Genomic DNA, 25,496 nt, shown 5'->3' with positions numbered 1-25,496 from the left:
TATCGATAATAATTTCATACCCCGGAAAAATTCGGTACAGTACCGTACCCGGTCTAATATCATCCCACATATAACTAACCTAATTTATTATCAAAATAATAATATTATTAAAATATTTAATTATAATATAATAGCCACACAAATTTAACATAATTACAAATAAAATAATAATTTCATTTTATAATGTTCAATTACATTTTGGGTAACGAAAATATCTCTGTGGTCCGCTCGAGTCATTGCATCTCTTTCTCTTGGCGCATTCGACGCTTGATATATCCGTTGCGTTCTCGTTCCCACTCCACCCGCTTCGACGCTCCTCATCTCCCTCGCTCTCTCTCGCGACCTTCCCGTTCTTTCTCCTTCTCCTTCTCCTTCCGACATGGAGATTGCCTTCTCCGCCAAGCCCCACACCCCTATCTTCTACGTTCCCCTCCTCTTCCCCCACGCGATCTCCAACAGGCTGGAGTTCCTTGGACGTGGCAGCCATTCTCGGTCTTCCTCCGGCCTCCGACCCTTCAAGAGGAGCAAGAAATCGGGGTTCAAGATCCATCCATCCAGGTGTTTCTACGATGATTTTTCATACGAAGAATCCGTTCTTGCAGTTGCCGCAGTGGCTGCGGCTTTCACTGCTTTCCAGTTAATGCACATGAAGAAGAGGAGCGAATCCCTTCATGTGGGTGATTTCTTTCCTCTTATGTTCCTTTGGGCTCTTTTTCATATTCAAGAGGAAAACTCCTGTGCATTCGCTTTTGATGACTAGCATTTTTTATGCATGGTAGATATGAATGCTAGCACTTCGGAAGTATTGCATGCGTGATGTCGTAAATGTGTAATTGACATGCGGGTTTGAGGTGGGAAAAGATCAGTCCTGTGACTGAGATAGGGAAAATATCAACTTAATGATTTTCCTGGTTCCAACGGTTTCTTTTCGCCGAGTGACCTCAACCATTCTTGGTCAGCTCGTCATTAACTTACAATAGTTAACGATATCAGAAATTGTTAAATAACATGTGGGTTAGACATGGAAAAGATCAGGCTTTCTGTTCACTGAAATAGGAAAGGTCAGTTTAGTATTGACCAGGCTATTTTGAGTTTCTTTTAACCACATGACCTCGGCTTGTTTTGCTCAGCTTGTAATTAAGTAACAGTTTTGCAGAACTTTCAGTTGTAGACAGAAATTTCATTTTTCTAAATCCCATTACTAGGGATTGTCTTCATATGCTTCCCTCAATGCATAATCATGAATCCCATCTCATTTTCTAAGATGACGACTATAGTGGTACCACCAATTTAGTCATCCTTAACCTTTCTATGTAGGATATAAAATTTCATGTTATATGCATCCACATGATTGGATTCGGTCACTACCCAAGCCTAAAATTGCATGAAAAATTGTATGAATTATGCCCACAAAAAGGAGTAGTTATATCAAAGGATTTTTTTTCCCAATGAAGTTGTTGATTGTAACTCAAACACACTTTCCTAACTCTAAATTGCTAATTGAACTCCACCGTAATGGCAATGTAGGATTAACCAGAGCCACCACAATCTCCCACCCTTACCAGCATACCTCTGGAAATTCACTGGAATGCACACAGCCATTACTAGTAGTAATGGAGAAATGGTTTATCCTGTCCATCCAGTCATACTATTGGTTGGATTCCTTTCTCACTAATCAAATTATCCTAGAATCAACTTGGGTGATTATTGAAGAGGGGAGAACATATTCCACATAGTATTTTGCATGCTAGCCATTTAAATACTTGTTACAGTCAGAATGACATTAGGTTTTGCTGATTTTAATATTTGATTAGTTTTTTCAAGAAAGTATCATTGTGTGAAGATGCTGAAAATTGTTGATAAGCTAACTCTCAGCTTTTGTGCTAAATTGTCAGTTTTCAGGTCTTGAAGTTTGTGATTCTTTCTGCTTCAAACCCTGTAAGGACGATGCTGCTATTAGGAGAAAAGCAGATGCTTCAAAAGAGTTTATAATCAGTCGACATAATCAATTTGTATATGGGGGAAAGAATAAAACTTTTGAGATGCCTCAGGAATTGCATCTAGAGAAAGGTATGCTCTCTACTATTTCAGACAGGAAGCATCATAATGCGGTCAAACAAGGTATTGGTCCTTGCCACGCTGTATCCACCATCTGTGATAAATCCTTCCCTTCTGCGGTTAATTGCGAAGAAAGTCCTGTTTGTGGCAAAGAGGAAGAGCTTGACTTAAGATCAATATCATGCTTTAGAAGCTTGATCGCAGAGCCACTTCAATTTATTCTTCTCCCTAACAATAGTTTACATGGTCAGTCTTCACATGACCTGAAGGTTCAGAATGTCCTTGCAAAAAGCTATTATTTTACAGGTAAAGTTTAAGACAGATCCATAGTTCTATTTACTCTAATATTCTTTGCTAATATCTATGTTCTTGCTTCATGTGAAATGTCTTCTTACAATTTGCAAGTGAATGATGCATTTTATTCAGACAATACAAAAATACAATTGCCTCGTGCACGCTTTAAGGATGCTTCAGAAAGAGAAAAAAAAGTATTGAACAAAATGAATGGACATACTCAAGATATGAGAAAAAAACTGAGGCGTGAAAGGAATGATACACTCTTGTCTAGGTTCCCTCAGTTGAATGGGAACTTAGAGAAAAGTACAAATGGTTTTTCACAATGGTTAAAAACCTACAATCATCTCTTGAGAGCTGGCAGGTATCATCTACTTTACATTACTGTCTGATTTTATGGATATATGTTTAGAACTAGATCCTCTCCTTATTCTTTGGCATAATGGAGCAAAAAACTAATTATAGCAATGGGAACTTCACAAGTCTATTTTATCCTCCAATCAAATTAATCAAAAGACATTTGTCTCATCAGGCTCAAAGAATGCATTGATTTGTTGGAGAACACAGAAAGAATGGGAATGTTGGATATGAACAAGGTCATTGAAAACTGGCAGTATTATGTAGTTCTTTTGTTTAATTGGTTCAAGTTTCAAAATGCTGATTGTTGACCATTCTTATCTTTTCAGGTCCATCATATGAGTTTTCTAAATGCTTGTAAGAGCCAGAAGGCTGTTAAAGAAGCTTTTCAGTTTTGCAAGTTAATCCAAAACCCGACGATGAGCACTTTTAATATGCTTTTATCTGTCTGTGCTATCTCACAAGAATATGAAGGTAATTTGTTTGAGCTCTGGATTTGGCCTGTTCTAAAGAAGACATAAAAATAACTGGGTACTTTTTATTGTTTGCAAGTTATAATGAGTAGGCTTTTCTTTCAGGAGCTGTCCAAGTTATGCTTCTGATCAAGGAGGCTGCACTTAAACCGGATTGTAAACTTTACACTACACTGATATCAACCTGTGCGAAAAGTGGAAAAGTTGATGCTATGTTTGAAGTATGGATCTCTTCTATATTCATCAACACGTCAATAAAATTACAATCTTCCTGATTTTCTATTTAAGGTTTTGGTTTTAGATGGTTAATTTTAATTGTTTGACATGTTATTTCCATAGTTATTAAAACAATGGTTATTTTTAATCCTCTAGATATACTAAAGCGATGGTATATTTTGGAGACAATTATTAATTAAGCTTAAGAAATTCTTATCATCATGGCAAATGAAGACACTTCTATAATTGTTTTTGAATGGATAATATGCTATATCTACTTTTTTGATTCTTCTGATTTAACTTTGGAGGCCACAACTATTAAAGTAGTGTGATGCAGTATAGATTTAATTAGTCATTAGTTTTTGGTTTAATATAAATGCAAAGTGCTTTCACTATTAGTGGCTAGTTTCCATAAGGGTTTATAGTTTAGTGGGCAGATTTTATTTTTTAAATTTCTATACATAATCTTCCTGTGTAGCGTTTAACGATCATAATAGCTGCAAGTAAAATGTTATTGATTCTTCTCCTTCTTCCTCATTTGGTTAATTGTAATGGAAATCAAATCACACACATCTTCAACTCTACTTGCTAGAGTTGAATTTTACTAGTGAAAGAGAATAATGCAGTAGACAACAAAGTATAAAGTGTCTACATGGGAAGAAATTCATTGTTTTGCTTGTCAAGTAGTATGCAAAGCGCTTGGCATCAAAATCAGGAGCAGTGTAAAGAGAGAGAAGAGAGATTGAGCGAGAGAAGGAAGAGTAAGAAAAAATTACGGAGAGAGGAGGAAGAGGAGGAGAATAGTATGGTGTGGATCACATGCAATAGTGGCTGCTGCCAGCAGGCTAAGGGATCGGGCAAGAAGGGATTTGGCAGAGGAGTGTGAGAATAGGAAAATTGACACGGTCTAGTTTTAAATAATTTCTAACCTTATAAAAATAGAAAAAATTTATTTATACAGTTAAACTAGACTATTCTATATATAAACTTAGTTTATTTTTAAATGACAAAAATAAATTAAATCGAGTTTGGTATGAACCCACTTGATTTTAATATTTTTGCGTATTCGATGGACTCTATCTAATCCCAAACCTACTTTCACTTGCCTCCAAAATAAAATATTAGTTCGACTTAACCTAATTAGTTATCTAAAAAATGTTTTAAAAAAATAATTTAAAATATAAAAATTTAATTAGGATAAAATTTAATATCTAAAATTTTTTTGTTTTCTAACTTTTGTGACATTGGAAGAGACCAAGAGATTTTGTGAGTAAGTGACATAAAAATTATACTTCAGCATGATCATATTAAGCTTCTTCTCTTCCTCCTTTGAGTCTTTTCTTAGTTTTGGTTCAAGCATTAAGAGTTAGGGTTCGACATGATGCTTTGATTAAATAAAAATTTATTTGATTAAATTAAAAAAATAATATTTTCAAAATTTCTTTTATGCCTTTTAATTTCTTTTCATTATTTTTTAAAAAAATTCTTTAGTAAAAGGCGAAAGAATAATTCACTTCGTGCTCACCACACAACTGCGGTAATGTTGCTGTCGTGTGACTTGGTGGTCACGGATTTGAGTTGCGAAAATAGCCTCTTGCAATACAAGGTAAAGTTGCGTCTAGTATACCCTTCCCTAGGACCCTCCATTAATAGAAGTTTCATGTACTGGCTGTCTTTTTTTTTTTTAAATCTCTTTTCAAATAAATGTGATTTTATCATAAAATTTTTAAATTTGAAACATTCAAATTTAATTGAGTTAAATTTGAGTCGAGTTATATATATATATATTATTTTATAGAATACTTATAAAAATAAATAAATTTAATTACAAAATTTAAAATCTAATTTAAACTTTAATATTTTATATTCCAAAATCTGAAAATGTTGATTTTTAAAATTTTGTTCACTCTAATAATTGTACTTTCGTGAAAGAAATAAAATTAAATTAAATTGAAACAACATAACTTTGAATTTTCTCACTACATTCATAGTTTTATTTAGAAGGGGAGCCTTGGTGCCACGGTAAAGTTGCTGCCGTGTGACCTCGAGATTACGAGTTTGAGTCTCGACTTTTGGCAATAGCTTCTTGCAAAGTAGGATAAGGCTGGATACAATAGATGCTTCCCCAGGACCATCGGATTCATGCATCGGGCTACCCTTTATTCATAGTTTTATATAGTGTTTATCAAACAAACTATAAATAACAAAAAGACATTTAATATCCAAAGTACTTATCTAATGCTCATAAATAAATTTCAAATACAATCATAGACAGTGAAAGACTTTGCCTTCAAATTTGAAATTGTAATCTTGTAGAATTTAAAGGCAAAGGTATTGAATTGAGAAGCTTGTATTTTTTTCGTTACTCATTCCAACATTCTTAAGCACAAATTATTATGAAATAAAAGAACTATACAATTTACAAGATAGTAAAGATAAAAATTAAAACATAAGTTATTGCTAACATTTTTAATTATGAGAACTAAGGTGATCAAATTAATCAACAAATATAAACAAAAGAGCATACATGTAATAACAATCTAATTAATTATTAACTAAATAAAATAATTAAAAGCTATAACTTATGCTAATTAAAATTAATTAAACTATTATTAATAATTCTATTAAATAAGTATTAAAACCATATTAGCACGACATGATATAGAATTGAAACTGGATTATGTCAATCTTGAGATTTTCAACCTAGAGACTAGAGACATAATTAGGTAGTCTATTAATAATTACTTTAATCTAACATACTCTCTTGGGTTATGAATGGGTTAGCCGATCTGACGGTCACAATCTAGTTTTCTCTCACTTCTTCCTTTGTGCCTCATGAAGTGACTATCATAATTTCGGAAGAACCTTACCTTGTGATAAAATTAAGCAAGGAATATGGAAATTTAGATTTGTTATATTATATTGACCACAAGTCACAACAATGTTTTTTCTTAGAGAAACCTTGGGTTAAAGCTGGGAGAACTCAGTTAATCCCATACTTGCTAAATAGGAGGCACCTCAATTGCATAAGCCCTCAAAGGATTTCTACACATTCCCATGTGTGACTATGAATGTGGAGCTCTATTGCTTCGATACATTCCATGGGCATGGAGTACCTTTGTGTCAGCACACCTCTTTTGTGCATCTAGAGGCATTACCCCATGTTGGTACCATGATGTAGTGAAGTGGAGCTCAATACATGTCGATGCCCTTCATTTGGGATTATAGGTGTGGAACACTCGTTTAAGACAATCCATGGACACGGAACATCTTTGCTTCAACAACCTGGTGTACGTTTGCATTGATTTTAAAATTGCCACAATGGTAATTTCTATAAGATATTAATTAAAGCACTATATTTAAACAGAAATCATAGGATTGAAAGTATTATCTAACTTTGCTATTGCGAGCATCTCTCTGCAGTCTCATCTGATTTTTATCCACATTGATATGATCAAAACTGGTCTTGTCTATGAATTTTTTTAGCATTCCAATTAGAGTTAATTAAAGTTCTGATGCGAAGTAGTATAAAAAAAATACTCACTATGATTGCTTTAATTTATTCAATGATTTATACAAAATCTCAAAGAAGTTTTGGCATAGGTTTTCCATGAAATGGTAAATTCTGGAATAGAGCCTAATGTCAACACATATGGGGCACTTATTGATGGTTGTGCAAGGGCAGGACAAGTGGCTAAAGCTTTTGGGGCCTATGGGATTATGAGATCTAAGGCATGGTGATGAACATTTCTTCTCTAGCTCTGCTCTATCGGTAATTTTGTTCTTAATTTGAATACTTTCATTTTTTTCAATATTCGTTTATCTTTTCCTATGATTTATTGATTTTGTATTTGGTATTGCTCGTATACTTAACAGGGTTTTTATTTGCCAGTAGAAAGTGCAGCCTGATCGAGTTGTATTTAATGCCCTGATAACTGCATGTGGTGAGTCAGGAGCAGTTGATCGTGCCTTTGATGTTTTATCAGAGATGAGAGCTGAGCCCAAACCAATAGATCCTGATCATGTTACTATTGGTGCTCTGATTAAGGCATGCACTAAAGCTGGTCAGGTATGTGTCATTTTTTTATGTGGTTGTCCTAAGTCCTAACTACTACTGAATGTCTGTTTCGCCTATGAGTCTCTAACTACTGGACCTTGTAAGGTTGATCGAACTCGTGAAGTATATAAAATGCTTCAAGAGTATAACATAACAGGCACTCCAGAAGTTTATACTATTGCTGTCAGAAGTTGTAGTACAATAGGTGATTTGGAATTTGGTCTTGGAATTTATGATGATATGAAAAGAAATGGTGTGAGACCTGATGAGGTACTTTTCATTCACCAAGCAAGTAGCTCCCATTTTCAAATGTGAATTGAAATTCTCTTTATTTGGCATATCTCTTTATCTTTAAAGAAGGATGTTTTGAGATGGAAATGCCCATATATACCACATCTCTAATTGTCCACATCTATTTTTTCCATTATCTTAGAGAATATTTAGCAATGAAGAGATAAGGTAATTTTAAAATTGTTTTTCCAAATTATGTACAACTTTACTTCACTCATGCTGATCTAAACCACTTTGGACAAAATTCTAAATCGGCTAGTCTTGACAGAAGTAGGGTTACACAGTATTCAAGTGAAAAATACTGCATGATCCAAGCGATATGCTATTGGTTCTTGATACATTTTCTTCAAAAGACTAGTTCATGAAGAAAGGAAGGTATATATCCTACATTACTTGGCTACTTGCTATATTAATTGAAAGAAAACATGCCAATTTGATATAATAAATGAAAAAAAAAATCAAATGTGTCGATTAGACACTAGAAATGAAAAAAAATGAAGTGAATATTCTTAGCATATGGAACCGTGCAGACATGTGGCATCTGACAGAATGATGGTTCAACTAGCATTGACTTTTTTGTTGTTGAAAATCTTGCACATGCTAAATAATGTTACTAATTAGTTGGGTATTAACTTCAAAGTTCAAACCATTAACTTTCCCTTGTTCTTTCAATTGTGTGATGGAACTTTTAGAAGGTTTATGGAATATAGTTTATCTTGATATTTGGTACAATTCATAGTTCATACATAGGCTTAAGAAAACAAAGTTAAATGGTGTATTCATTTTTTTCTCTATAAATTGGATTTATTTCAATATGCAATTATATATTTGTTAATCACAAATATTTTGTTGATTTGCATATTTAACTTGCTTATGCCACATTATGCCGGCCACCTATTACCTTGAATTAGTGGGGAGGAATATTTGCTTCTTATTCTCTATAGTGTGACCATGCAGATGTTCCTTAGCACTCTGATTGATGTTGCTGGGCATGCGGGGAAGGTAGATGTTGCCTTCAAAATCTTGCAAGATGCAAAGGCTGATGGAATAAAAGTTGGGACAATGTCATATAGCTCTTTGATGGGAGCTTGTTGCAATGTATGCCTGTGAATTTAACAAATATGTCATTTTCATAAACTCAATGTATTAAAGTACACTAACGAGCGTTTCCTTTTTCTTAAACAGTTAATGTTTGACTTTATAGTTTTCTTAGCAAATTTATTTGTTGCCAATTTTGAACATTTGAACACTTTCCTTTTCTGTTCTCTAATTACAATCTTAAAGAGTGTGAATGAAATGCACATTAAATGAACTGCAAGACTGTAAATTGTAATCATTTAGGTTTAACCACAATGTATTTCATTGTAGTGATTTACTATTGGTGCCATTACCATTTTGAGCTTTCTCCTTGTTCTCATCGAATAGGTTCAGTGTTCACTATGTTAAGAATTGGGATGTACACTATTTTATGACAGTAGTAAAAGTTAACAATAACTATTAGTATGTTTGGTTATTTTGGTCTTGTTTTATAATTTTTATTGATGTAAATCAGTCTCTCTATTCCCAGGCTAAAAATTGGAAGAAAGCTCTCGAATTATACGAGGAAATAAAGACAATAAGATTACTTCCAACAGTTTCTTTGCTAAATGCTTTGATCACATCCTTATGTAAGTCGCTTCTTGGACATGAACTTTTTTGGTGCTAGTTCTTTCTATTTTGTGCATGACTTGAAAAGCTTGGGTCATTCTTTTATTGTACATGTATAGCCGGAGATGAGGTCCATAGGATTGGATACCCAAGCTTCCAAGTCCTCTGGAGAAGATCTGAACTGGATAAAAAAAGGGGCTTCAAGTGAGTGGACGGTTCAGGTTGAACACCCTTCACTTGGCACTTGTAACGAAGAACAAAAACACTAGGAATTGGCCCAATGGGATCTAATTCTGATGCCTAAGCTAGCTTCATAAGGAAGGACAATATCCTACTCACATGCCTATGTTAGCCTCATAAAAAAAAATCTCAAGAGCAATTTACATGATAACAAAAGATGGATCACATGTCTGTTCGCCAACAAGGGAAATTTAGTGTAGAGAAGGTGAGGGCAAATCTATGGTTGGATATAAGCATAGTTGTGAAAACTGAATTAAAGATTAAATCACATGAGCACTGGGTCACTGGGTCATTGGTGTGACTAGTTGTTCAATTACTAGAATTGCAAATCCACCCAAGCATCAACGCAGCCAAGCTAATTGTTGGACTGAATAAGATTATCTGGTCCAAATTGCATATTTGTCACAACCATTTAACAAAAACTAGGACAAACAAGAAAGCTAATTGTCGATCAGCAATGTAGAACTCTAACATTCTATAGCTAAAGAAAGCTATATATATATATATATATATATATATATATATAATAGTGTATTCCTTTGCTATCTAATTTTCCAAGAAAAGGTATGTGTATCATATCTGTACTTAATACTTATACTTCAAAATTCTACCAGAAATCTTAGAATATTGTTACAAGTAGATTCATTGGATTGATTCATTAATATATATATATATATATATATATATATATATATATATATATATATATATATATATATTACCCCATTCTGAGAATTGAGACAAATTTAGGGAGATCAATTGTGGGTAATCTGCAACTGATTTCTCTACTAACAAGTCAACAAGAGATGCTTCTATTCTCGTCAAAGATGATTCCTGCAAGCAAAATGTTCTAAAAGCAAGTAAATAGAACCATAAATTTACAACCTCCTAAATTGTAATTAATCTTTAAATGGAGATTATGGTGCACATCTGTTAGACTATTTGCTTGCTACACTTCTACTGGTTCATGCCAAATGGAGTTGGATTCATACATGAAGTAATCGACAATGAACTAGAAGATCTATAAATTTCTACAATGTGAAGGAGAAGAAAAAGAGATGAAGGACCTCTTGCTTTCTGGTGGACCCTCAAGCATAGGCAGCAGTGGGTTGAGGAAAGAAAAGGAGGGTGGTTATCCGGTGAAGGTAGAGGTGGTATGGAGCTAGGTCAAATGTCACTGTTTTGAGGGTGGTGTTGACAGGAGAAACACAGGCAGGGACTGGTATTGACTCAAAAAATGGAGGTAAGGGCTGGTGTTGACTCTAAAAGCAGAGATGGGCTGGTGGGTAGAGAGGGTAGCTGCTTCAGCCGGAAAGGGCAAGCTGGGACTGATTGAACTAGAAAGTGCAGGTAGTTGATCACTTGGTGCAGGAAGGGATGGCAAGAACCACAGGTTGTTGGGTACAAGCAGAGCATTAGTGCATTGCTTCTCCATTCAGAAAAAGGATAATGTCAATCAGAGAACACAGGCAGGAGTGTCAGTTGTTGGGCACAGGAGGGTTGAAGAAGTGGTGGTAGGATGGTAACTTGTGAGGGTGTGGATAGATGAATGTAGGGATATTTTTTATTGTGTAGTTAAGTTTTAATCTTGTAAAGACTTGTTTTTTCATCCTAGAATTCATTAGATGAAAGGGCATTTTGGATATTTTGAAGATCACGACAAAACTTCTCCAGCTTTTACTAAATCTTTATGTATCAGACTACTTGAAATTGAACCTTCTTAGACAAGTGTGCCTTGAACGTTGGTATGGCAAGTCCTAATGTTAGATGAGTTTACTCATGTACTTACATGACTAAAGTTCTCAGTGATTGGTCACATTACACTGTGATCATCCAGTACGGGAAAGGGGGCAACCCTCTTTGATTCAAGACTAGCACAACGATCATGGTTGAACCAAATGCTTGTCTGCTTGAGTAGTGATCACTGAGACTCCTACCCAATCAAGTATTAATTTTAATGAACTAGTTTTTTGGTTTGTATTTATAGCAATTTTTTTTTTTTTACATTTTATGGCTGTCATTTTTATGACTCTTTAAAAGATGAACTGAACTCAACAATCGAAAGAGAAACACATATTGCTTATAAAATTATGCATCAACCAACATATTGTCAGAACCTTTGCCGGGTGTACTTTGTCAAATCTCATTCTCACTATCTTGATTTTATAACCTATGGCACAACAGTTTGGTTTGCTTAGAACCATAGTATGTGTGCAGGTGATGCTGACCAATTACTGAAGTGTGTTGAAGTTCTTGACAAAATTAGAAAGATGGGTGTACAACCAAATGAAATTACATATTCTGTGCTAATAGTAGCATGTGAAAGGTAATGAACAGAAGTTAGCTCTATCTATATGATGGTAATTTTCTGAGAATGATTTTTTCGCTTTGAAGAAATGGTGAAGCAGAATTGGCATTTACACTCTTTGGAGAAGCCAAAAGGGATCACATCCTACCAAATCTTATCATGTGCTGTTGTTTGACTGGTACTGTCTTGAACTTGTTGATCAATTAACATCTTTTATATGACCTTTCATTTTTTGGTTTTTGTTACGCAATTATATGAGATAATCTTGCCTCAGTTGGCTTTGGTTTTGATTAAATCGTTACCTGTCTAATACCCAGTAAAGGTTCTTGGTTGGAACAATGTGGAATTAGTATTCTAAACATGGCCTCAGTCATCCCAAATTCTCCTTTGACATGAGAATGTGAGAAAATAGATAAGCATCTAGAGTAATTGAAATGACTAGAGAAAACAAATGCCTAGATGAGTTTTATCATGAAAACTATAATCTTAACAACTTCCAAAAAATATTTCCAACATATGTTTCACTATGTGTTTTCTAGCAACTTGGATATGATCAAATTTCTTGCATGATGTTTTGGTACCGCTTGGAGGTTCAGAAATTGGTGAGGATACAAAAAGGATATTTGATCTTATATGAGAAGTTAGAAATTTTGAAAAGTATAGGAGCTAGGAGACTGCTGTTATGAGCCAGAACAGTTTAGTTGGGTTGTTGTGAATATTCTGGTCTTTGCAATATGCTGCTCAGCACTCTAGGTATCTTTGCATGGTAAATCGATCGCTCCAATCAATTGATAGCTTTGAATCGATTGAATCGATTCCAACACATTTTGTGCTCTGGCTCCAATCGATTGCCCAAACAGCAAACTCGGAATTCCAGGTTTACGGTTTGCCATTCGATTGTTAACCCTAATTTCAGCCTTTTCAAGGTTGAATTCGTGTCTTGCTTGGTGTCTGGTTGACCTCAACCTACCGGGTCTTCCTTTGCCCAACATCCAGTCATCCGTGATCTGCTAGGACTTTCCGTTGTCTAACATCTAGTCAACCTTGACCTGTCAGGACTTTCTTTACCCAACATCTAGTCATAGGTGACTTTTTGAGACTTCCCGTTGCCTAACATTCAGTCAGCCTTGACCTGTCAGGACTTCCCTCATCACTAAATGTCTGGTCTTTCATGACCCATTTGAACTTTTCTATTACTAACTTTCCGTTGGACTTTCGATCACTAAGTATTCGACCTTCCATGACACACTTGGACTTTTCTTTGGCCAACTTTCCGTTGGACTTCTGATCACTAAGTGTCCCATCAATCTTGACTCACTTGGACTTTCCTTTTGTCAACTTTCTGTTGACTTCTGACATCGTCAAGTATCTGGTCAACCTTGACTTACTTGACTTCTTACTAACATATTGATTAAATATCGAAACTCAAACTCAAATCAACTTGAGCTTGGTCAACCTTAATATGAGGTTGATTGCACCAACAATCTCCCCCTTTTTGATGTTTGACAATATGTTTAAATTAGACTAACTCATTAGTCTAACTTTCTTCTTCATCCTTCTTCTCGTGCTAAAGTATGAATGTGGGTCTCCTAACTTAAATCCTATATTCTCCTCTTTTGGCACACATCAAAAGTCTCTTCTCAAAATCCATTCACCTCAACTTTTCCAACATCACAATAGAGGTTCTCTACCTTCCATTGTCTCCAATGCTCAACCTTGAGCATAAACCTATCATCCTTCTTCTCAATCCTTAAATTCTCCCCCTTTTATATCCAATTCATGCCTTTAAGGTGGACCTCCCCCTCAAAGCATGCTCCAACCTCTATTTTTACACCAACAATGATTTTTGAGTTCCTAAATCTTTAAGAAATCCCAAAATCTAAGTTATGAAGTTAAAAATTCAATCTTAAATCTAAACATCCACCCCTAATTCTCATATTCCCCTTTTTATCATTCCTTTCTCATCTTCATCAAGAAAATCATCTTTGAATGCTTATCCAAGCATATCAGAGGGTTAGAGATAGTTACAACACCTAATCACAATTTAACCGACTGAAATAAACTCATTTCAACCAAAATCGCAGTTACCAATCGATTGATTTCAGTCATTAATCGATTGGTGCCTGACTGAAATCAATCGATTGGTATGAACACCAATCGATTGGTTACCAATCGGTGGTCTGAAAACCTAAATTGTCAATTTTAGATCGAATTTCAAAAAAGCATAAGTAATTCTATACTGTTTGAAAAATCACGAAATTTCATATAGACATTACTTATGTCAAATATTATCAGAGAAAAATAATTTTATATGAAAATACATCTTATTTTTCAAGAATGATACAAAGTTGAAAACCATTGAAAACTTCAATGTTTCACTCTAATTTTGTTTCAAACTAATTAATGATGATTCCTATCAACAAATAGATTTCACCAAGGTTTTTTAAAATATTTTTGAAATCATTTTCAAAATCAATTTTCAACCATGATCTGTGGGCTAAATGCGCATGACTTGCACATTTGTTTTCCCCATGATCTGTGGGCTAAATGCGCATGATATTTTAAAATTTAACCATCCTATCAAAGATGTCAAGCAATGCCATTTTTGTCCTTAATGACAAAGAATTGAAATAATACATGTAAGTGGGTATGACATATATCAAATGCATAACTTTTCAAAAAAAAATTCATCATACTCAAATGATACATGTATGACATGACATAGAAATACCAATTCATATTATCATGACAAGATAAATGTATGAAATGATGTCATAGTATATGATAGGGCACACAATCATAGTAGTTATGACTCATAAGAAAATACCTATATTTTCATCTAAGTGTCATGAACTAATCACCATGCCAAATCCATGATTTGACATAGGCGGCTATATCTCCCTCTAATATGTCAAAAAACCCAAACTTGGCGCACTCTTGAATTCTATCATACGTTGCCAATTTGATTAATCCCAAGACTTCAATTGTTATTTGTACACTACAAAATCCTCAAGGATAATATTTAAATCTTCATTCTCAAAATATCACAATACCTTGAAAATACCCTAAAATGTCAACTTTACGATGGTTGGGTTAACTATCCTTCTGATTAGGGTTAACACACCTTATACTTATCTAGTGTGAAGAGATCACACTCTTAGGAATCCAATACCTATTGGAGCTTTTTGGTTGCACTATGTACTCACTAGGGATAACTTCCCTAGATACCTTCCTAATGACTCTCCTAGGCTTTTTAGAAGTCTTAGTCATGCTAGTTTCCTCAAGGTCAACACTAGGGATAACCTCCCTTGTAATCTTGATTCGACTCCTAGATCTAGGATTAGTTCCGTAGCTATAGATTTGTATCTCAAACCCATCTTGTTCATAGATAACTAGATAACTCTTGTCTTCCTAAATCTAGATTTTGCTTCTTGGACTCTTTAACATCATTTGTCATTGTTTTAAGGGTATTTTCTAACTTATCAAGGCTCGACCTTAAAAGTTGATTTTTCACTTCTAAGTCATTAATCCTTGACTTTTCATGAATGCCTTGATTATAATTTTCTTTCTAGGCAAATGTCTAAATTTCTTAGGGTTCTTATCTAGATTGTTCTTATCCTTAGATTGAGTAGGTCTACCATGAAATTCCCTAAATTTATCCTTAGGTCTATCATATTTTCTTTTTTCATGATAATTAGCACTAAGATGATAGAATTTATTTCTAACGTGCTCGTTATCTTGAAATAAAGAAATATCGTTAACTAACGATACCTCAGATCTTGCCTAAGGTGCTCCCTCTAAACTTGAATTCTCTCCTTTATTCTTACTTTGATGCCTCCCCCTTGGACATTGATTCCAGTAATATCCATTTTGGTTGCAAGAGAAACACACAATGTGCTCCTTGCCTTTTCACATCAAGTGTTCGACTTCTTTTGACTTTTTCTTTTCCATGGGTGCCTTGGTAGACATCTTTATCTTGGTCAATCTTGAACACTTGCTCTTGTAATGTCCTTTTGTCTCTACACTCAAAACAAATAATGTGATCTTTATTTTTAAACAAATAATGTGATCTTTATTTTTAACAATTGAAATTGTTTTACCTTCACGAGTTGGGCTATCTCCGCTCGTAGAGGTGGCACACTCTTCTGCCTCATTGGCTTCGGATGTCAAGGCTTCTTCTTGTTCCGATGCTAATGGCCTATGCTCCCCCTCAGTCATTCAGGTGGATGCTTCTTCAATATCCATCTTGGATGTTGAGCACCTCTCAACTTCTAAATCTTTTTGTTCTTAGGTCAATGAGTCTCCCTCATTGTACTCATAATCATCTTGTGCCGATAGGATTGGATCTTCATTGAGCTTGATCAATGTGAAGGTAGGATTGTACTCATAATCAACTTGGCTCGATGCCCCTGGCAAGAGGAGATCAATGTGAAGCATGGGAACAATTTCACTCTAATACGATGTAGTTGGTAGAATTGTTAGGGTTAATTATCCTAGGTAGTCCTCTGTTAGGCCCCTAATATTATTATATGACATCCACATTTAGATCCCTAGGTTCAAAATATAAACCATGGATGTAGAACTAAAAAGCATATAGTTTCGTAGTTTGTTTGATCTCATCTAATGCCTATTTTATCATTTTCAAATTAATTGACTCTTGCAACTCTTTATAGGATTATGCTTGTACAGTTTCAAGAAGGCTTATTCAGTTGGCGAACCCATTGTGAATTTCAACTCTGGTAGACCACAAATTGATAGTAAATGGTAAGTAACCTTTTTAACTTTCCACGAATCACGTATTAATATCTTGTTATTATTTTATAATTTGTCTGGTGATGTGGGCATTTTTTAAAATTATCTATAATGTTATTTTCTTTAACTTCTTTACATGGAAATGAAGAGTTTTTTTTGGTTGACATTACTTGGGTGGAAAGTTAGGGGGGAGGGAAAAGCTACCACACTAAAGCTTCATCTCTCGCATACATTCTATTTATTTATTCATTTTACTTAGTTGGCTTAAGTTAGCCCACTGTAGACTCATTCATCCATTAGGGAATGAAGAGAGTTTACATGGTTAGTTATGCTATTTAAGGCAAGATGTATTTTTTAAGTATTTCTTTACCACCTAATAACATAAGACAAAGTCCATAAATTCTAAGTGTGGATGAATAAAGGAAAAACTTATTGATAAGATAAAAAGACTTTTTAAAAAAAATTGTGAAAGTGAAAAAATGCCAAGATGATTCTCTTAATGGGAGTAGGCTACTAATTGATGGTTTTGAGAGATTTTGTTCCTAATTGTGAGAGTCAATACAATTAATTTCTTCAATCATTGATTACCTCTCTAAGAATCCTATTATTAGGAAAATTAGGGTTATTCCCTAGGAAGGCTCTAACTATATTTATTATTTGTCTATATAATTTTATAATAAATGCCTTATATTTACAATATTTACATGGCGGTCTCTAACACTCATTCAAGCATGCTAAAAAATATGATGAAAACTCACCTTGATATAGATATACTCGACCATAAAACCTCTAGAGTGCTAAGTAAAACTAATAACCTCCATTACTTTGAGTTTTTGGTTCTCCCTCTCATATCTGTTGGGATACAATCAAAGTCCCACATTGAAAATACATGGAAAAGATCATGGGTTTATAAGATGGAAGATATTTTCATTGGTATGAAGCCTTTTGGGTAGAGCCCAAAAACAAAACCATGAAGGGAATTCGGACCCAGACCATGAGGATAATGATAGGGGGGCTTCCGGTAGAGGGAGTTCGGACCTGGACCATAAGGATAATGGTAGGGTGGCTCCCGGTAGAGGGAGTTCAGACCCAGACCATGAGGATAATGGTAGGGGGCTCCTAGTGGTCCTTTGTTTGAGGGGAGGATTGTTGGGATACAATCAAAGTCCCACATTGGAAATACATGGAAAAGATCATGAGTTTATAAGATGGAAGATATTTCCATTGATATGAGGCCTTTTGGGTAGAGCCCAAAAACAAAACCATGAGGGCTTAGGCCAAAAGTGGACAATATCATACCATTGTGGAGATATTTTGATTCAATCGGTACTAATAATATCAATGTTGACGCAACACATATATAATACGAAATACAAAATATGAGTCAGGCTTGTTAGACTCATCATCTCAAAAGAAAATTAACAAAATTATATTGAAAAGAGACAAAAGAAAAATAAGAGGAAGGAGAAATAAACAAGGAAGAAGTGGAGGAGGAAACAGTACATGACATGGAATCTACCCTAGTATAGGGTGCAGAAGCTATTGTGAGATTGAAGCGGATTTGTGGGCTGCCAATGAGAGCCATCTCTTGGAAGCTATCGCGAGGGAGGAGCATCAAGTGGAAGTGAGCTAGTGACAAAGTAGCTGAGTGGTAGCTTGCACGAGGAGACTGTTAAGGGCATGAAGCGTCAACAAGAAGGGGTTGTATTATTTGAAAATGGGGATCATTTTAAAAAGCCCCCAAAACTTTTCGTAAATTTGGATTTTTTTATGAGTCCTTGCCTCTCGATTTTAAAAAAAGAGTCACATGTTAGATATTCGTCTTTTATACTAAAGCATGCTCTAGGGGATTACTTTAGACCATACAATGACTTCAATTTGTATACTACCTCTCTCTCCTTAGCAAGACACTTTGAATGTTGTTCTATACATACTTCTTTCATGAGGTAACCATAGAGTAAAGTATTCTTAATATTCAACTAGTGAAGGGGCCACTAAATAATGGTACCAAAGTAAGAAATAGCTGGGCTGAAATAATTTTAGCCACAAATAAAAAGTAATTCCCTTTATATACCTTAATATATTCATTAGTTGCAATTTATCCTTCAACTGATCCACTATGCTTGTTAGTGATATCTTTGTTGGGAAAATGATGCTCCCAAGTCGTCGGGTTTGATTTGTTTTGATGCATTTAGCAAAAGGTTTAAGTAGATTGACCTGTGTTATTATTATATGTATTAAGTGCATGGAGACTTAAAATAGTGCACATAGAATTCACAGAGTTGTTGACTCAAAGTAGTGGAGTTCATTTGTACCTAATGGATTAGAGTCCTAGAATGAGTGTAAGAGCTTTGAAGTAGTTTGTAGTTTCTCTACGTCATAGTATTGAGTGGTTGTGGATGCAATTATAGAGAGCTTGTGCTCAATGGCTCTGTGACCCAAAATGAGGTGGACTCGTAGGCATGGAAGATTAGATGTCATGGAGCAAGCTCAAGGAGCTTGGTGCATTTAATGGACCAAAGGCTTAACACAAGGTGGACTCCAGGGCAGCTCAGAACAAAGTGGACTCGTAGTCGTGGAAGGTTGAATGACATGGAGCGAGCTTAGTAGTTTTGTGTATTTGATAGATAGGGGAGGAACCACGGATTGGATTCAATCGACCAATGTGATTTTAGTCAAATAGAGCATATCAGTCAATAAAGGAATCAATTGAATACGAGAGTTCTATGAACAAAATGTTTTTGTTTGAGCAACAGTGAATTGGATGGGACCTCCTTATAGTTGACTAAAGGGTGAGCATTTGACCGAAGGTGGACATCCAATCAACTGAAGATATAGTTGTTGGCTTCCAACGATAATATTTGCCAATCGGCCAATTAGAGGGTGTTTCTAGTCAACTAGAGCCGAACAAAATGTGACCATTTTAGAGCTCATTATAAAAGATCTTAGGGAGGTTTGAACTTCAATAGGTTGTATAAAAACATTCTTTATACTCCTCAAATCAAGTGCTAACACTTCTCAAAGCTTTTAAGGGCTTGGATCAAGGTTGAAGGCTTCAACTTAAGCTCTTGGTAATCTTCTCATTTCTTAGCTATTCATTTTATTGTATTTCAATGGAGTGATAATTTTTAAACATTCCAAAGTTCTGATTGTTAGATGTTTATCTCATTATAACATCCTCACACAAATAAAAAACGCAACCCCTTGCTACCATATCCCCTTGGTCTACCATATCCTCTACACATTTAGCCCACTAAACCACTGACTAAAGGCATGGTTCCCAACTTTTTTCATTTTATATTACAACTTACCCAATGACGGTTCATCTTTAAGGAATCCTTTTTGCCAAAATAGGGGATGGATCTATCTGATTCGAATATGGATCAAGTAGGCCTAGTAAATTGTTTCTCTAGACCTGATAATTCTATTCTCTTTGTTAATAAATCAGAAGATCCAATTGTCACATTGTATCTTTTCTATGTAGAAAAGGATTCTTCTTTTGTCAACTTCAAGCACAGAGCTTGGGGTAATTAAAGATCATTAAAAAGTTTTGTTCTTATCAATTTATTGGCAGGACTTCACTAGCAATAATGGTCTACCGTGAAACTATTCAAGCTGGTGTTATTCCTACAATTGAAGTGTTTTCGCAAGTGCTTGGATGTCTGCAGTTTCCACGTGATTGTTCACTAAGGAATAAATTCATTGAGAACCTTGGGTCACATTTTGATGCATCAAAATTTTCAAATGTGAGCACATTGCTGGATGGTTTTGGAGAATATGATATCCGTTCCTTTTCCATACTCGAGGTATGGCAGCAGAAAAGAGATTTTTTTGTCCCTATTTTTATGCTGAATTCAGCACAAAACTCGATTTGAGTCTCCTTTGAATTCAGGAGGCTACTTCACTGGGTCTAATTCCACGTGTATCGATGAAAGACAATCCACTTATTGTCGATGCAAGGAAATTGCAGATTCATACTGTTGAGGTGAGATTGTTTTGCATGGGGGAAGTTGTACACTTCTAGTTTCCTAATCAACTCTTTTGTGTGTGTGCATATATATATATAACTTCTTTTAAGATCATGAGCCACATTTTCCATATACTTTCCATATTTCTTCTTTCTAACTTGTTTGTGACGGTTTAATTTTGTCTTATTGGAGCATTGTCTGGCATTAAAGACGGCCATATTCACTGGATTTGTTTCCTCATTTAGCAACTAATAGAAATCTCATTCCTTGTTTTTATTTGTATTGGATTATATTGTGTTGGCACGCTAGTGGCACAACAGTAGTATTTGAGAACTCTTCAACCTCTTGTCCTAAAAGTAGTAATCTATCTTGATAAAGTCAGTTGGTTAGGACAAAATTCTACCTTTGAGGAGCCATACATGCACCTTTAGATATATATTGTTCTGAAAGAAATGGTGATAAAAGAATGAGTGTCAATTTCTTTTCTTTCTCTTTTTTCTTTGATAGGTTTTTGTAAAAAATGTTCTTTCGCCCATTTTTCAAGAAACTTGAGATGTGCTATCACATTCTAACCTAAAAAAGGAAATTTATTGAACTCATTGGAATTGAAGTAATCGTTCTCATTAATCTATTGTTTTTTAGACATTCAAATGACGATGCAATTTTCTTGGTCCTGAAAAAGCCCTGTCAATTCTTTTAGGTTCATGTTCTACTTTGGGAAAAATCTGTCCAAATTTTATTTGCTCGTAGAAGGCAAATAATCTTAGTGTTTTTTTCCAATTCCATTCATGCTATTCCAACTCAACTCTAGTTTGTTGATTTAGGGTAGTTGCTGCAATGAGCATTATAACAAGAGTTATCCATCTGTAATACATGACATTATTTTCTCAAGGTAGGACCCTCCCATTTACTTCTCTCGCACAAAGAACTCATAAAGGGAGGTATTCTTAGGCATAGATGATTCAGGTCCTTGTAAAAGACTCCAACCCTTAGAAGTAAGTTAAAAGCAATCAAGCAAAGAAATACCCTGTGCCTGAAAGGATCAACCAAACTAAGAAATAATTATAAAATCTAAAACGATCTAAATTAAATTAGACTTCTACCAAAACTTTACTACACTTCCAACAGGACAACAATTAAATTTTTAAAAAAATGGCTTAAATAACTTATCCACCTATATAAGAGGATAACCAAAAATCTATAACTTTTAAAACTGATTCCACTGCCCTCGTAGACCTTGTTTGTACTTATTGCCCAACATTGCACTGTCTTTAATTGTCCATCACTCATAGCATGAATGCTAATCATTTGCGCCTTCAATGATCTAATCGACCCATAGCACACTTGACCTTGCCCTCGCCGATCTCCTCTGCATTGATCCTTTGTCCTCATAGCACTTGTTGAACAACTCCACATGTGCCTGTTGCTAGCTCCTTCATCAACTTCACTTAAGCTCATAGAGATGAAGGTTAAAGAGAACGTTTCTCTTCTAACCATCTGAGAGAGCCTGCGTTGTGTAAAACCAAGTGATGTGATTTGACTTCAAAACATATCTATGGTATCACTTTTGATATCCTTCCTCTTGAGATTTTGACAAAGCAAATAGAAATGAGGGCCTTGAAATTTGAGCTTTCCTCTCTTCCTTCCACAAGAGCAAACATAACCAAAGGGTTAGACAGAAATAAGTTTTGTCAAAGCATGTGGTGTTTGAGGCGGTTGAGAGCCTTCTCCCATTACCTATGTAGGCATGAGGCCACAGAATGTTTTTTGACATCCTAGATTTCACTTAAAAAGACTTATTTGCTTTCAGGAATAGCGCTAAAGGGATCTAGTGAAAGCAAAGGCACATGTAGGTGAGCGAAGCATTGACAAGTGTGTGTCAGGATGAGGGCGGTGTGGCAGGTACCAACAAAGGTGACTGACAACAGCACGAGTACAGACGATGGTGCAGGTAGATTCTCATGAAGATACAGGTGATGCTAGTTAGGGCGACAGCAATGCGGGTGGGTTCCAACAAAGAGGTGTAGGCAGCATGGATTGGCATCGGCAATGGTGATAGTAGTGTGGGTTATACCAAACGAGTTGATGGTGAAATGGTGATTTCCTTCCCTCTCACCCATTTCCTATCTACCTCTTCCCCTTACCCAGTAAACATATCTTTTCCCTCCATCTATCCCAGCTCCTCTTCCCCTTTTTCCTTCTCTCCTTTTCCTCTTTTCCCTCTGGATTCCTTCCTTTTCGTAAAAAGAGCTTAAGTGGCAGTTGCACTCATCTTATATGAGACAACATCAACATAATTTCAGTTTTATTGAATGGTGATAGTTATTTCTATATGGAGTAGTCTAATTAAGTCAAGCTATGGATTATGGTAAAAGACCCACTTTTTTACCTGATATGGGTTTGTGTTCACTATCAAATAGTTTAATTTATCTTTTCAAACGTTTCAGGTTTATCTCTTGACAATTTTGAAAGCTTTGAAGCATCGTCTTGCGGCTGGTAATTTTTCCTTTTATTGTTGATTGGTTTATTATATCATCAATTATGATCTAAAATTCTAAATTTTAAGCTGTTGATTCTAAAAATTTGTGGAGTTCATAATTCTGTACTTCAAAAGGATTTACATAAGAACCGCCGTGCTAAAGTAATTTTTGAGAATATTTTCATTAATTATCACAATTCAGTGATGTAAGGACTCAGGTAGTATAGTTGTCCACAATAGTGAATTGATTCAAATTTCTTGTTGTACTTGCATGTTGCAATATTTTCTTCTGAGATTTCAGTTTTTATGTTTGAAATTCCACTAGTGTTAACAATATACTAATTGGACCCAAATTTCTATAAGGAGACATGAAAGAGAATAAAATAGACTAAATTATGAAATTTTCTTAAAGATTGTATGAATTTGGTATCCTACCCACGACCGCCTCTGAAAAAACATGAAACTTATTCAGGTTGGTTTCCTTGCCACAAATAGGTTGAATTTTGCATTCAATTTTTAGTTGTGTCCCTACCTAGCTCTAATCTATCTTTAGTTGTAGTCTTCTCTTCTGTTTATTAGTTTGTTTTCTTGTTTTTGCAGGTGCAAGGCTTCCAAATATAACTATTTTGTTACCTACAGAAAAAACCCAAATAGAAATTCTAAAAGAGGAGAGATCCATTCGCCTTGCTGGAAGGTGAAGAATGCATCAAAATTATGAGTTTTCTCAGTTAATTATGGTTGCTTTCTTAACTTTTCAAACTCCTTTAACAATCATCTTGAAGTTTTATAAGCACGAGTAATCCATACACTCAGAGCAGTTAAAATATATGGGATCAATATCATGTCAGGCTTTGAATTTTTATCATCCCCTATCTCATTCATGTGGCTCTTTGTGTCTTGTATCCCATTATTGCATCTTGTACTTTCCTTTTTTTTGTTTCATCATAAAATAGAAAAACAACTCATGTCAGACTTAACACTGTACCCACTTCTATAAGTTCAGTATCAAGTTGTGAAATGCATTAATTTGTTTTCACTTGGATATGGTTTGAAACTGACGTTACATGTTAAGCAGGGTCGGACAGGCAGTTGGTTCGTTGTTGAGAAGATTGGGCCTTCCCTATCATGGAGATGAATCATATGGCAAAATTAGAATCAATGGTCTTACTTTGAGAAGGTGGTTTAAACCAAAGGTTACTACTTCATCTTTTCCAGGAAAACCTGCAGATATGATTCCAACAACTACACGTCTAGCAAAAGGGATTGCCAACCAGCAGCGAGATATCAGGATCAGCACAAATTTTTCGCTCGAATAACCATGCTCCACCTTTTGTGATGTCTGCACTTAAGTTTGGGTTTGGCAAGATGAATTAGAAAATCTTCCAGCCTGCGATATGATCGCTGATTCAGAAGTAATGCTTTCAACTTGGTTATTGTTGTTTCAGAGGTAGAACAATACAAAGTGTCTTGGTTGAACAGTCAAAAGTGTCACATGATTTAAGTCATTTGTTTGTTCAACATCCATGCACATCCAAGAGTTATACGCTTGAAGCATCAAATTTGAAGCATGATGGATTCGAAGTTGCTCATCCTCATGTTCTACATATTTACAGAGCTGGTGATTTACATGGTAGAGAGCATTTGTGATCGGGCTTTAAATTCTTGTTGGCAAAGAAACAAAGATAATTCTGCTAAAGGTTCTTTACTTGTTACTGTTTATCAATGGCAATGGGACAGTCAAATGTTCGTTTGTCTCCGTGTTAATTGTCAAACTCTGTTGGGTAATTGTTGTGAAATCCCCACGATCGTACTACTCCTCACTCTGCTGATGGGATAATATTATAACAAAAGCTTTAACAAATGAAATATTTAAGCATTGGGAATGATTGAGTTTGCCCCTTGGACAGACTGACCCTTTTCTTTTCCTTTACTCTTCTCTCCACCAACCCTCACCCATCATCCATTACCTTTTCAGTTCACTGTTTTCTTTCTGTTTTTTAAAGTATTTTCTTGTCTTGATGTTTTCAGTTCAGTGTTACATTTCCTTGTGAGATCTATCATTAGTGAATGTTGCATATCATATCATTAAGATACAAACTTCCTTACAATTTTTCAGAAGATGAGATGACATTTGTTTGGTATTTCCATAAATGTTAATAAGTTTACACCTAGATGTCAATATGGATTCGTTATCTTTTATGCTTATCCTCTACCTAATCTATCTGCCTATTTTAATAATAACTTGCTTGATCATTTTTTTACTAATATTTTCAACCATTTTCTTTCGCTTTCTGTCATGTCACTTATATATATATATATCATATTATTTTTGCTGATATAAAACATAATGGATTTT

General features: G+C 35.0%; 1 protein-coding gene across 1 annotated transcript; it reads left to right on the top strand.

The window, feature by feature from the left end:
- Positions 1-363: 363 nt before the first annotated feature.
- On the top strand, positions 364-25,098 carry LOC141847539 (pentatricopeptide repeat-containing protein MRL1, chloroplastic). Its single transcript, XM_074735598.1, has 19 exons — positions 364-673; positions 1,896-2,364; positions 2,485-2,716; positions 2,885-2,948; positions 3,039-3,183; positions 3,288-3,403; positions 7,002-7,130; positions 7,294-7,467; positions 7,561-7,725; positions 8,704-8,844; positions 9,314-9,413; positions 11,851-11,959; positions 12,028-12,119; positions 16,615-16,705; positions 20,268-20,499; positions 20,586-20,678; positions 23,109-23,157; positions 23,741-23,834; positions 24,216-25,098. The coding sequence occupies exons 1-19, from the start codon at positions 380-382 to the stop codon at positions 24,454-24,456; spliced, it is 3,030 nt and encodes a 1,009-aa protein (XP_074591699.1). The 5' UTR covers positions 364-379; the 3' UTR covers positions 24,457-25,098.
- Positions 25,099-25,496: the final 398 nt, after the last annotated feature.

Source organism: Curcuma longa, chromosome 1, assembly GCF_044706935.1.
Source record: "Curcuma longa cultivar G26 ecotype Majalengka, Jawa Barat chromosome 1, ITB_CL_G26_1.1, whole genome shotgun sequence".
Taxonomy (NCBI): Eukaryota; Viridiplantae; Streptophyta; class Magnoliopsida; order Zingiberales; family Zingiberaceae; genus Curcuma; species Curcuma longa.
This window is presented reverse-complemented; position numbering and strand designations above follow the sequence as displayed.

Bases quoted from the DNA above. Each gene is read 5' to 3' on its own strand.
- LOC141847539 (XM_074735598.1), top strand. From the start codon at position 380: ATGGAGATTGCCTTCTCCGCCAAGCCCCACACCCCTATCTTCTACGTT. The intron at 2,949-3,038 runs GTCATTGAAAAC...TTATCTTTTCAG, and splicing joins GAATGTTGGATATGAACAAG to GTCCATCATATGAGTTTTCT. The intron at 23,835-24,215 runs GTGAAGAATGCA...CATGTTAAGCAG, and splicing joins TCCATTCGCCTTGCTGGAAG to GGTCGGACAGGCAGTTGGTT.